The sequence below is a fragment of the Clinocottus analis genome, unplaced genomic scaffold (assembly GCF_023055335.1).
Source record: "Clinocottus analis isolate CAN_PGR_092001 unplaced genomic scaffold, fCliAna1.0.p SCAF_8, whole genome shotgun sequence".
Lineage (NCBI taxonomy): Eukaryota > Metazoa > Chordata > Actinopteri > Perciformes > Cottidae > Clinocottus > Clinocottus analis.
This window is the reverse complement of record NW_027176240.1, coordinates 7,354,459-7,367,431: the sequence shown is the minus strand read 5'-3', so window position 1 is coordinate 7,367,431 and position 12,973 is coordinate 7,354,459. Positions and strand designations below refer to the sequence as shown.

Here is a 12,973-nt window from a genome sequence, read left to right as displayed (position 1 = left end):
TTGTCTGAATATGTCCCTTGTATACTGGGCAGCACTGGTAAACATGGGCAGCATGCTAACTGCAGGCATGAAGACAAGACAGCATTTGTGGCACTTTGTATGTGTTTGATTGAAGGTGTTCAGATGAAGCTGATGTATTGTACTGCCTCAGCCCATTTCATAAACATGTAGTTGTGGCTTGGATCAAAAGTGATTTTTTTAAAACAGATTTTGTTTCACAAAGAAGATTTTTTCAACATTTTACCATACTACATTATTATTGATAATGCGTATATCCTTCCCTCTCCATCAAGCTACAACTGATTATTTATATTTCTGCTGCTAACTCAAACCACTCTGAGGACTGAATCCACATATGTCATACATTCATTAACTGACAAAATGTCATTCTTCATTCATTCACATTTGGCCAATTTAATACGCAAGTCGAGTAAATCATTAATTAATCCTGAGTATTCTTCAAAAAGCATTCCTAGCAAACATTTGAATGGACATTGATTCACTTAACATGCAAATAAAGGCCTCATGGTCACACCTTAGCTGTCTTGTCTTGCGTTTTGATTAGTAATGAAATAACATATGGAGCATTTTTTTTACCCTCTGATCTATTTTTAAGCACAAAGTGCTGAATTTCCTCGTCTGGAGTTCTGCTGTTTGATGCAGAGCATCATTACTCGGCTGTTTATGTGACTTGAGACATAAGGAGCGGCCTTATGCCTTGCATCAACTGAAATATACGATGCAGCTACCAGAGAAGGGATTTTTGTATTTAAAGTGTAGTTAAAGTAATCATTATTGTGCCTTTCTTTCGCTGTCATTTTCTCTTTCATCCAAAACAGAGATTACATTTGAAGGAGACATCTTGCTCATATTGCACATATATTAACCAAACAACTTCATTCCAGCACACTTATTTAAACCCTTCTGATAATAATTTTGAAGCCATTGCTGAACTGATGGATCTTATAAATTGTACAGATGGACACTGGTCTAATATGTTCATGTAAACGCCAGATAGGATTACGTTAAGTGCCTTAAGAGCACTCAGAGTGCTGCCAGGCGATTATCGCAGAAGACAAGTTTAGAACATTTTAATCGGAGCACGGGAATGTCCAACTGAAGTCTCTCTGATTATTTATACTTTTCTTTCACATTTCTGTACAATTATAATATGTACTTGGCAGACACTTTGGTCCAAAGTAATCTTACATTTAGTTAAATCAATAAAATATGGCAATTGATTTTGCCAGTTCATCAAAATCCCTGGTAATAATTTAGATGTCTAACCATTTAGCTGTGTGAAAATATCTAAACAATAATGGACTCTCTGGAAATTTTGTACAGACATGCGTAGTCCCTCAACGGACTTAAGTGACCCCCTAACTTTACCTTTAATAACCAAAATAAGGTGTGTGTGTGTGTGTGTGTGTTTTCAGAATGATCTCAATAATTATTGAGTGGATAGCCAATCAATCTTCTGCATATGGTACCCAGAGGATAAATTGTAATTGCTTTGGTGATCCATCCTCTCGTATCATCAGCAGGTTGACATTTGTGTCTAAGAATAAAATGTCTTCACAATTATTGGATGGATTACAATGTAATTTAATGCAGACACTTTGTGCTGTCCGTAGACCCGTGGAGCCCACCTTGCCCTTATGTTGGATCCCCCTCTGAATCAGGTGTTGTCCTCTTCATGACTTCAGTTGAACGGCATTGACACGAGTGTGCTTATGAGGTTTGTTTTTTCAGAAATATTGGATGATCCAAGGGGAAAAAAAAAATGCTGTTTCTCTGAAGTCCTTGCATGTCCTCAACAATGTATTATAGAGGTTTTGTGTCTAAACACTGCTGCAAATGCACTTTTTACAACCCACAGCAAAAACAAATACAGCATTCCTGGACAGGAATAGATGGTCTTTTATTATTTGTCCTGTAAGCAGGACAGACAGTTTGCTCGAGGGATCGGGAATACCGTGACTTCTGGGTCCAACATTTCCATGACTCGACCATGACATTAAATGGCTGGAGCCAGTCCCATAGCTATATGGACTAGCCTGTCAGAGGTCGAGGGAGAAGAAAACACAAAGACTGATAGTAAATGAAACGATAATGCATTTACAGTATTCATTATTCAAGATCAATGAGGTAAGTTATGTCAGTGAGTTGTGGATGAATCATCTCTGGTGCAGTTCCGCACTGATTTAAATAAGTTGCTCTCCATGGGTTACTCAATTTACTGTTCTGCACAATTTGCTTCTCTTATGACTGAATTTGTATTGTGTTAAAAAAAAAATCACAATTATTTATATATATATATATATATATATATATATATATATATATATATATAATTCTCTTCCTAAATTATCATCACTTCGGAAAGGTATTATGCACATGTTTTTACAAATGCATTCTATTCACTTGTTTATTGTTCAAGCCAGGATGGTCGTGTGTGTCTATCAAGTGTGAACTAATGTCTAAAACTTTACCCAGCTGCCACCTTCATGCCACATTTGGACATGCAATATGTAACTTTCTGTTTGGCCTACAAACCTGTATTAGATAGAAGCAATCGCTATGGCTTGCACAATCAAGTCAGATGCAGAGACGGCGGCTGCACTGTGCCTGCGTGGCAGCATGGCATGTCATTTGAGTGATGTGATGGAATCCCCTCAGCAAATGTGATGAGGTCTTAAAGGGATAACCTTTACTTTATGCGTCAGGGAAAACCACTCATGCCCTCACATCGGGTTGTGTGAAGTCAACCGGTGCATTCGTCGTCCTTCCTCCTCTGCTTTCTTCTTCTTCCTGCTGTGGCTTAATCACAAATTCTGTGTGCAGTGTTTTGTGTTTGGCAGGTTGGTGTCTGCCTCTCACCCACTCACTAAGTCTGCAAAGGAGATGAGAGACTGGGGATCCTTCCAAACTTTCTAAATACTCTCCAGCAATTCCCCTAGATTGGGGAGCACCACTGAATACAATGATATGAGGAATGTAGCTTTTGCCACCCTTGGTGAAGGCAGCTTGGATGGGTGATGAGTCATGGTCCATGCCTACTGCTCATTATATGAATAATTTCATAGATTGTGCTGTAACTCTGTTACGTTGGCGTTTATTGCTTCTGTCCATCCAAGAGAGGGATCCTCCTCTGTTGCTCTCCTCCAAGGTTTCTTCCATTTTTTTTCCCCCTGTAAAAGCTTTTTCCTCTGTTTTTTTGGGGCGAGGTTTTCCTGATCCGACGTGAGGTCCAGGGACAGATGTCGCTGTCGAAAGACCGTCATGCTAACCACTGAGACACAGTCGCCCCTGTACATTACACTTTGTTGCAGGTGCTTGTTATTAAATCTGTTAAATGGAGTTTAACCAGAGAGTTTTTTAAACGATATGATTTAAATTTGGTTTATGATGAAGAGATGGATGGTGGATGCAAATTCCATGTATTTTTTATTACTGTTCCAGCTGCATAGGCTTGATGAGGGAATGCCTCCTGCCCTCTCTTTCTTGGCTCCTTTTCTTCTTTTCCCACTCCCTAGCAGCTCTACAATTAAAAAAAAAAAGCCTTTAACTCACAGCCCCAAAGCTTTTGTAAAAAGTCTTTGTTCTGCTGCCACATCAACAGCAGCAGTGGTGGGTGGAACACATCTTAAATTATATTGTAAATGAATTATTCCTTCTCCTTGACTTAATCAGCGTGGGAGAATAAAGGTGTTAAGATTTGGCAGACGTGTCTTTTGGTAAAGCATTGTTGAAAATTAGCTTAGATGTCTATTCAGGTCGTACAGCAATGAATACAGACATTAATAAATGTATTAGAAGAAACTTGTGAGGTTTTAAAATGTCAAAATGCACAGCATTTATTGCAATATTCATAATTGCATTAAGCAAAAAATCTGACACGGTTTTGACAAAAATAAATAGTTGAGTCTTCCTACTGTCACAATGAAGTAAAAACTTCTGACTTGCCAGCGCATCAATTTAAATATTTTTTTACACCCAGACGTCACACAGCCGCTCACACGGCATGAGCTGAAATGTTAATTACACATCACTGAATAGCTGCTACCACATGTTGTACTATTCCACCCTGTTTTGCTCTATGCAACAATGCAATATGGCAGTATTACGAAATTAACGTCACTTAACTGCATCGCGGGGCACCATCATCACGCTTGCTCATAGTCTAAAAGGCACTTTCATATTTACAGCTACAACATAGTCATTTCAATTAAACAATCAGTGTGGTGCAACCCAACAAGTCTGTACTTTCAAAATGCTCATCTATTTTATAGCAATATTATCATATTTAATTAAATTATCCCTCCAACATATATACTACTTTATCCAGCCAAAGAATCATCAATCATTTAAATCAGAGATTTTTTTTTTTACACCATGTATACAACTATACTGACTTGAGGTAATACATTATAGACCAATTTGTTCAAACCTTTAACACCATTAGAGAACGTTAATACTGTTATTTCACATATAAAACCTGTTAATCCATTTTGGAACGATAACTCTATGACTCTAGTTTTGAGGTGGAGCTACACTCCTGTTCACATTCAAACTGTAGTGCATGCCTTTAATGACACAATTGACAAATTAATCACCATAATGTGGCTTTCCATGTTACATAATCTATTTCACACTCATTTACTAGAATGCTACGAAATAAGCTCATTAGAAACTGTCACTCTTTGCAGAAAAAGACAGTATTACTTTTGCATTGAAATGCTTAATGCCATTACAATCTACACACACTACCCACAAACGTGGCGGGCCTATTCTTCTTTAAAGGATATTCTATATATTTTACAATGAATTAATCATACTGATTATTATTTCCTGTTTAGCCAAAGTTTTATACTGATTAATCCTCAGGTATTGTCTAAAAACTATTAAAAATACATCCGTGAGCCATACTGTGACATCTTCCTTCTTTACATGGGCAGTGTAGTTTATTTTACATTGATCTTATGTATGCAGTCCGGCTGCTGTAAATATTTGCTAGTCTACCAAACCTGCTACAGAATGTCTCACACTGTAAACACATTTCACTTCAGTTCTTCAGGAACAGTTGCAAAAAAACCCGGCAGTGATGATCACCTGGTTAAGAAAAAAATATTAGCATATATATATTTATATATATATTTGTGACCTACTTTAAAGACTTGTGTCCTCAGTATGCAATGCATGGGAAAGTTGTCTCGTCGGTTTTAACCTTTTCATTGCATTTGCTGACTAAGAAAAATAGAGAATATTGCCAGCATTGTCCTTCAACAATAATTACGTTAACAGTTCACTCTGTTACACCGTCATGCAGGAGTCTGTCGGATGTTGTTGGTTGTGTTAGAGTTGTAGTCGCTCCGCGCTGCGCTGTTCTCCATCCTGAGGGAGGAGGAGTTGAGTGGACTTCTCTTGAGGACTTTGTTAGCCAGAAGGTTGCAGGTCTTCCTGTACTGGTGACGCAGAAGCGAGTAGACAAACGGGTCGCTTGCTGCTTTGCTGTAGGCCAAACATTTGGACAGAACTCCCCAGTAAGGGCTTATGGGCCCTGGAAAGAAGAGCTCTACAATTCTACCTCAAATAAAGACAAAAGAAGAAGAAAAAAAGGTCACACAGCATCCATGAGCAAGATGCAAGCCAATATCTCAGATTAGAGTTAGTGGAGTGGAAGACATTTAAAGCAAATTACACTCCCTGGTGCTGTAATATTGACAAAATGTCCTAATTACACTTCACTGAACTGTCACCACTGTGTTGGGGAATGTGAACTGATGGGTGTCAGTTTTGTAGCTTTCAGACTTCTCGCTGGTTAAAATAATGTGCACGACAAATATTTTTTTCCTATCAAATGAAATTCAATAGGAAATGCACAAAACCAACAGGAGCATTGTTTGGTCACCAATCTGTCTTCTTAATCGATGTGATCTCCTACAGTAGAACATGTCTCACCACCACATCACTCAGGTGCTTCGTTGCTATTTCCATACCACATATTAACAGCTTCTGACAGGATGCCACCACTAATACTGAGGCTAATACTAATGAGAGGCAGTGATACCATCACTGACTCATTGGCTATCTCCCTCTTCCCTTGTCTCTCTCCCTCTCATCTCGCCAGCTGCGGAAACACAGTAACAAGGATGAGAAATGACTGTAGAACCAGTGAGCTATGACATTATGAAAAGCAAGCAGTTAAAAACATTACCAGATACCAAGAGAGCATTGAAAATAATTATCGCCATCTGTATTCAAAAGATAAGGCAAGTAGAAGCACATTAGCAGCTACAAAGTAAGGCAAAAAAGACCTCGGAGAGTTGAGCTTATGAAGCTGAACGGGGAAGATAATTTAAATTGATTTCATTGCCAAACATTGGCAAATGCTGTAGTTCAATCTTCTTTACTTCTTTTCAAAATTGTGGGAGGATGTTGTTAAAGACATCACGCATGCTTTCTCACAAGCACAACCATTACAATCATATAAATCTCTGCTCACCTTGTAATGACATATGGGGTGAAGCACACCACAAATGTGCCGATGAAAGTACTGATCTTTTTGGTGGCCCTCTGTCGCCTCCGCTTCTGCTCATCCAAGCATTTCTGCCGCACACTGCCAAAGCACACGGGCACCATTATCTACCCAGGAGGCATGATCAAAGACATGCAGCCACAATGTCCACAAAGTCCACAGAGAAAACATGTGGGATGGGTGAGAAGAAAGCAGTGAACCGTGCCCTGTTATCTCTGAGGATTACATCGGATTCATGCATATATCAATTATGTGAATAGAGAGACATGTAAGTGTAGATCAGAACGGATAGCAAATGATAGATGCGCACAAAAAAATGATGGCTGCATTTCTGACCATAATGAGACATGATAGTGTAAACAGAGTTCAATCGTCATCAGTGGAGACGTTTATACATACATATATATATATATATATATATATATATATATATATATATATATATATATATATATATATATATATATATAATATATAGTGTGTGTCTGTGTGTGTAATCACATAAAAGGATGGCCCCAGAAACTTTTGTAGGTATGTATCTATAATAAAGAAGTTTGTTACAGTAATTATTTGCATTACACTGTGAACAAAACTATATACTGTGTGTGTGTGTGTGTGTGTGTGTGTGTGTGTGTGTGTGTGTGTGTGTGTGTGTGTGTGTGTGTGTGTATATATATATATAATTTTGTTTAAAGATGACTCCAAGGTATATTATGGAAGAATGTGAATCACAGCATCCAAGGTGACATTTATAAATTGCTTAATTTGTCTGAGCAACTGAACTAAACCCACCACCATCCTTTTGTTATTCTACATTACACACACTCTAAGTGCAGGTTGGTCACTATTCATGAAAGGGAACAGATATAAATAAATTCAGTGAAATACAAATACATCAAAAGGACAAATGGAGTAGACTGAATGCATCTCTATGATCGTTTACCTGGGGTGGATATCCACAAGCAGCATCAACGTCTGCATGGTGATCACGTCGATGCGTTTACAGTGAAACCTTGCAACTTTGAGCACTTTCCAGTACGTTACACACAACACGATTAGCGTGAGGAGGAACGTGAGAGAGTGCAAAGCCACCGTAAAAATGATGAACTGCGTACCGGTTGCCTTCGCCCTGACATTGCAGAGAGTGCACGATGCGTAAAGGTGATGGTACCCGACCCAGGAGCGCCAGGTGGCCACTGTGGAGAAGCAAAGTGAGTGGATCCACGTGTATGCCAGCGCTACCACTGCGTCCCGGTGCCGTATTCTCGAGTGGTAGCTCAGAGGGAACACCACCGCCACCCATCTATCGATGCTGAGAGCTGCCATGCTCAGCATAGAGTTAGTGGTGAGAAAAGTGTCGAGGAAACCCACAAATTGGCAGAAGCCGCTGCCTCCGGGGTAGCCCGTGGTGATGAGCCCAACCAGAGTTAGTGGCATGTTTGACACGCTGAGCAACAGGTTGCAAAACGTCAAGTTGAGAATAAAAAGACCGGGTACCTGTTTGCGGATCTCCGGGTTGTACAGAAAGCAGATCAGCACCACAACGTTGGACAGCAGCGACACGATAATAATCCCCACAACCAAAACGGAAGCAACTATGTCCGCCGCGTCCATGGTGCTTCCCCTGAAATATCTTCACTGTTGATCAGTGCATCCACCGTCCCGATGGCAACTGTCATAGTGAGTTGCAGCCACAATATATATGAGTCCAATACATTGCCATGCTTAACCTGCCGATGTTTCCAAATGTCAATAAACGAAGCGATCCCTCCAAAACCGTCCAAGATCAAGTCGCAGGGAAGTCATAGAGAAATAATGCTCACCTGATCATAATGACAACATTTGAAAGGCATGTTCATGGGAATGGGGTCACAGCAAGAGGCTTTTTTTTTTCTCCGACAGGCAATGCGGTAGTTTCCGAGCCCCTTTCTTGCCTTTGGTCTTACAGCTCAGGGTTTCCTGGCTGCGCAATTGCGCATTGACACGCTGCTCTGAAAGGGACCTGAAAGTACTTTAAGCTTTCTGGCTCTGTAGCTACTTATATTGTCTTCTCTGTCAAAGTCTATAGCAAGTCGGTGCACCCCTGTTCAAAAATAGATTTTTAGAGCAAAAAATAGAAGCACCACGCAAAAGTGCGTGGTTGGTGTGAGGCTGATGTCACACGCATCACGTTGAACACAGTTTTGGGTAATGAGATGATTCGTGCAAGTAACACCATAACACAATCAAGTTCATCCCTATTAAAATCGCGCAGTGTAATTACTTAGTATTTGTTTTGCAAGTCAGTATCTGACTATACAGTTACCGTCGACATTTTATATAATACAATATCCCAGCAACAAAAATGTACAGAGCTTCATCAGTGTGTGTTCAAAGCCTTATATGGACACGGTGTAGCTGCACTACCATATTCAGTATCAGTCCACAGTAAAGCAGGAGGAAAACACCGCCCTTGGGTTACAGCACACTTTGTGTGTCTTCTCGCCTTAGGGACCAATATACTGTGGTTTTTGGCCCATGGCAAACATGCAGATGCTATTGTGTGTGTGTGTGTGTGTGTGTGTGTGTGTGTGTGTGTGTGTGTGTCTGTCTGTCTGTCTGTCTGTCTGTCTGTCTGTCTGTCTGTCTGTCTGTCTGTCTGTCTGTCTGTGCACCAGAGGAATTGACAATAATGACCAACTCTGCTGTCATTTTGGCAGAAGTAATGGTCAGAAGAGTAAGGTTCACAAGGTCAAAAGTATTCCTAGGTGAAGATGTATCCAGTTAACGTACTCCATTAACACTGTTACATTGCATGGATAACAGAAGCAAGTATTATGCGCAAAATGGGCTTATACAGAAAAATGCCCCCTGCAATGGGGAAAAGCCCCACCTGGCATCAGAATGTGGGGCTGATGTGGTTTTAATGGTAGTCTTGATTATCTTACATATTCATTAATCTGTAATATTATTCAGTCAGTGGCTGCAAATAATGATATAAAAATGGTGTTTGAAATGCGTTTGGTTCCAGAGATTGCTAAATTCAGGTAGACATAGATGCATAGCATAGACTCATGCTGCAATGTCAAGTGCTGAGTGTGGTAAAACATACATCAATGTGCATGATCAAAGTATTTGGCAATGAAAGCGGAAGGCACACTTATTAGGTTCGTTCGAGGCGAGCCAGTTCAGCGAAAAATTGATCGCCAGCAATCTTACATTTGACAGCAAACACCACTTGTTGTAGAACATTTGTATTTTATGTCTAGTTGTGATACGTGGTACTCGATTGCTGATATATAGTCTCAGGTGTAATCTAAAACCATATATTGTGTGGTTGATAATACAACCTCGTACATTTTATTGTTTTATTACATTTTATTTATTATAGCTCATCTTATTGCTTTTAATGTTTATTGGGAATAGGAAAATTATCCTCAATTGAAATGATAAGCTTAGTCTTTTTGAGGTGCATCATTTTTGTTAATACTTAATGTGTTAAAATGCTCTCTGATAAATCAACACTACTGTAACTAATGCATAAGAGTATCACATGTAACACATACAACTAGTAGTAATGTATTTCATAGGCAGACATAAAAAGAAAAAAGGATGCAGCGACACACACTTTCCTACATAAATACATATTTAAAAACGCATATGAAATCCAAACATGATCTGTAAACTAAAAGTAGACTACAGATCGGAACTAACATGAAGCCATTTTTTCTGTGACTTCCTGTGTATTTTTTTTTAAGTCAGCCTAAAACTGTCCGACTTGACCGCAGTGTTTTGACCACGCCCCCTGCTGCTGCCGCCTGCGCTCGTCTGGATTACAGGCGAGAAGCAGCTCTTGAACGAGCCTATTTTCACCTGTTGCCCGCAGCTGCTCGTTGATTGGCTGTTTGCCTAGACTGTTGTCGCCATTGGCTCGTGGTTTGGCTAGCTAGCAAGGTAATGTTAACTGTAGTCACTATGAACGATGTGAACAGCTTAATAAAAAAATGTAATTGTTGCCTTTACAGCAAATTAGCTTTATAAAAGACGCGTGCATGTTTTAGTCGGATGTCTGGGTCAACAACAGACTTTTCAGAATCTGAAGCATCATCTTTCCGAGCGGTTTGATGAACTTGAAAGCAACAGGACGACGTGGTGAAACTGGGCCAAGTAGCTAACAAGCTAACAACTCACCTGACCCAAACTGGCGGCGCATACGGGGAACTAACCAGTAGAAACACGTTGATGAGAACAGGTAGCCCTAGTGGGATTATTAGCCCTGTGAAACTGTGTGAAAACAAAGTGACTTTTACTCCTAAAATGACACATTAACGCTATATTATTATTATATTACCGTTATGGCAGCTTTACTGAACAGCATCTTAATGTTGCAGCTAATGGAGATGATTAATATCTAAAGCAGTATAAGAGTAGATTTGTACAGGCTAGCATGTTGGTTAGCATGTTAGCTTCATATTAGCTGTTTATAAACAGCTATATTTCATAAACTAAGTTAACATACATGTGTGTAAAATCTTATTTTCCGAAGTAAAATTTAACTATAGAGCGTATTCACATGACGTCATCATCTCAATCGCGCCATCTTGGGGTCCACCTAGTTAGGCTACTGCTAGTGAGAGGCTATGGATTTTGCGTACTGGAGACAAATTTTTACACACAGGAAAGTTTCAAGGCGAACAAAGGTCTGCAGGCTTATGCCGTATTCACACCAAAAGCGTAACGCTTGTTACCGCTATCGACCATGGGATATTAACAACTATTTCTGCGTTATACTTGTTGTGTAAATACCACAAATAAAACAAATGTTGGAACATTAAGCGCCCCATGTCTGGGTTCATACTATTATCCGTAGTCGCACACAGCTGTCTCCGGCTCCAGGACGAGTGTCTGGATGAAGCCGCTTCCAGTGCTCATTCAGGAGGACCAGCAGTGACTGTTTGGCTGGCCGTGCTAAGTGCTGTTCCCATGTAGCCAGTGTTTTATTTTACCTTGAAATGAATCACAGAGTAAAGGCAGACATCGTCTGACGGAGTTACCATGTTCATGGCTTTCTCCCAAGTTTCCATCCACAGTTCCCTTTGCGTAAGTGAAAGACATTGATTTGTCAAATAATGCATCAAACTTACTTCGGTTTCACTCGCGTATGAGTTAATTACAAGCCTGTCTTGGTGAGCTGATAAACCCATATACTGAATCATTAGTCCCACATCCAACAATAAGGCACAGTACAATAATCACAAGACACGCCGTTTTGAACTGAAATTGTGTCTCCTCCAGGATATAATAGTCATTTCTTATGAAGAGCGGCATAAAACACAGCAAAACAATGCCGTGCATGGACCCCAACATGGCTGCTAAAGCTTGTTGTGGTCACTTAGGTGAATTAGTTCTATAGTTGTGAACAGAATGAAGTAAGTGAAAAAGTACAACATTTTCTGATGTGAAGTAGCATATAGTCGTCAACATTGCAATTATGAACCCAACAACATAAATGTATTTCACATTGATGATGATACATCATGTGGCTCCGTGGATGTTATTACAGTTCAGGATGTACTCAGATTTATAGCCATTCATCGTATGTACATAGACGCGCTCAAGCATCAGTGGACAGTTTAGCAAGAATATACTTTTCTGTGAATTGCCTCAATCTAAATTTTCAGTTTCAGACGATTAGAACAACTAAACTTTCAATTGATTCAGGTCTGGTGTCATGTATGAGATCGTTCTGCTGATGGATGAAAACGTACTGTACATGATTCACTTTCATCCTGTAGAGATGTGGTGGCGGTCTCTACACTGTAAACAAAACAGATCACACAAAAAGATTGATTCTTTTTATGCAAAGACTGATATATGACCTTCATGATAGTTTCTACTCTCACCTTTTTGTTGAATACAGAATAGACTCATTTACCACTGTCACAGACAACCATGCATTTCAGCTCTTTCAAAGTTTCAATTAACATGCTCAATGAGACACGCTAGTAAGGATGAAAGTTAAAATTACTCATTTGCAAAAAGTGATTTGCTTCAGATTACTTCCAGGACCAAAATCATGGATGTGATCTATAGTGCTTAATTGAAAGAGCACTCTTCTCTGTCCGGCTACAAGGATAAGAGAAACCAGTCTATTTGTTATAACAGTGGTCACATGTTCAGCTGTCTAGCTGTATTATAAATTATCAGTCATGAAAAATTGCCAATAATGGCTGTGCAGATTTTTAATTAATTCCCCAGAGAGAGAGAGAGAGAGAGGATTTTCACTTCTGCCCTTTCCACAAAGTAAAGGAACAGACGGTGAAACTACATATGATTTTTCTTTTTTTAACGAAGCATCAAGTCTCTGTAGTCTTCTCCTGAATAGGATAAAGTTGAACTTCATTTGCTTGCAGACTCTGAATTAATGAAGTGAAAGGTTACAGCTACACACAAGTG

At 39.6% G+C, this 12,973-nt stretch overlaps 1 protein-coding gene and 1 long non-coding RNA gene across 3 annotated transcripts in view; one reads left to right on the top strand and one right to left on the bottom strand.

Moving 5' to 3' along the window:
• Positions 1 to 3,903: 3,903 nt before the first annotated feature.
• On the bottom strand, positions 3,904 to 8,520 carry LOC137779916 (G-protein coupled receptor 26-like). Its single transcript, XM_068568163.1, has 3 exons — positions 7,482 to 8,520; positions 6,506 to 6,619; positions 3,904 to 5,583 (listed from the first exon to the last, which is right to left on the bottom strand). Exons 1-3 carry the CDS (start codon positions 8,150 to 8,152, stop codon positions 5,322 to 5,324), a joined length of 1,047 nt encoding a protein of 348 aa, XP_068424264.1. The 5' UTR covers positions 8,153 to 8,520; the 3' UTR covers positions 3,904 to 5,321.
• A 2,049-nt stretch (positions 8,521 to 10,569) lies between these two features.
• LOC137780232 (uncharacterized) overlaps positions 10,570 to 12,973 on the top strand; it is an 84,770-nt gene continuing 82,366 nt past the window's right edge. For both annotated transcript variants that reach the window (XR_011077122.1, XR_011077121.1), the window contains exon 1: positions 10,570 to 10,769. This is a non-coding gene — a long non-coding RNA (uncharacterized lncRNA). The remainder of the gene's footprint in view (positions 10,770 to 12,973) is intronic.

Excerpts from the sequence above, each read along its gene's own strand:
- LOC137779916 (XM_068568163.1), bottom strand. The coding sequence starts at position 8,152 with ATGGACGCGGCGGACATAGTTGCTTCCGTTTTGGTTGTGGGGATTATT. Across the intron at positions 6,620-7,481 it reads CTTGTGGATATCCACCCCAG|TGTGCGGCAGAAATGCTTGG; the intron begins GTAAACGATCAT and ends GTGCTTTGGCAG. Across the intron at positions 5,584-6,505 it reads ACCCCATATGTCATTACAAG|AATTGTAGAGCTCTTCTTTC; the intron begins GTGAGCAGAGAT and ends TATTTGAGGTAG.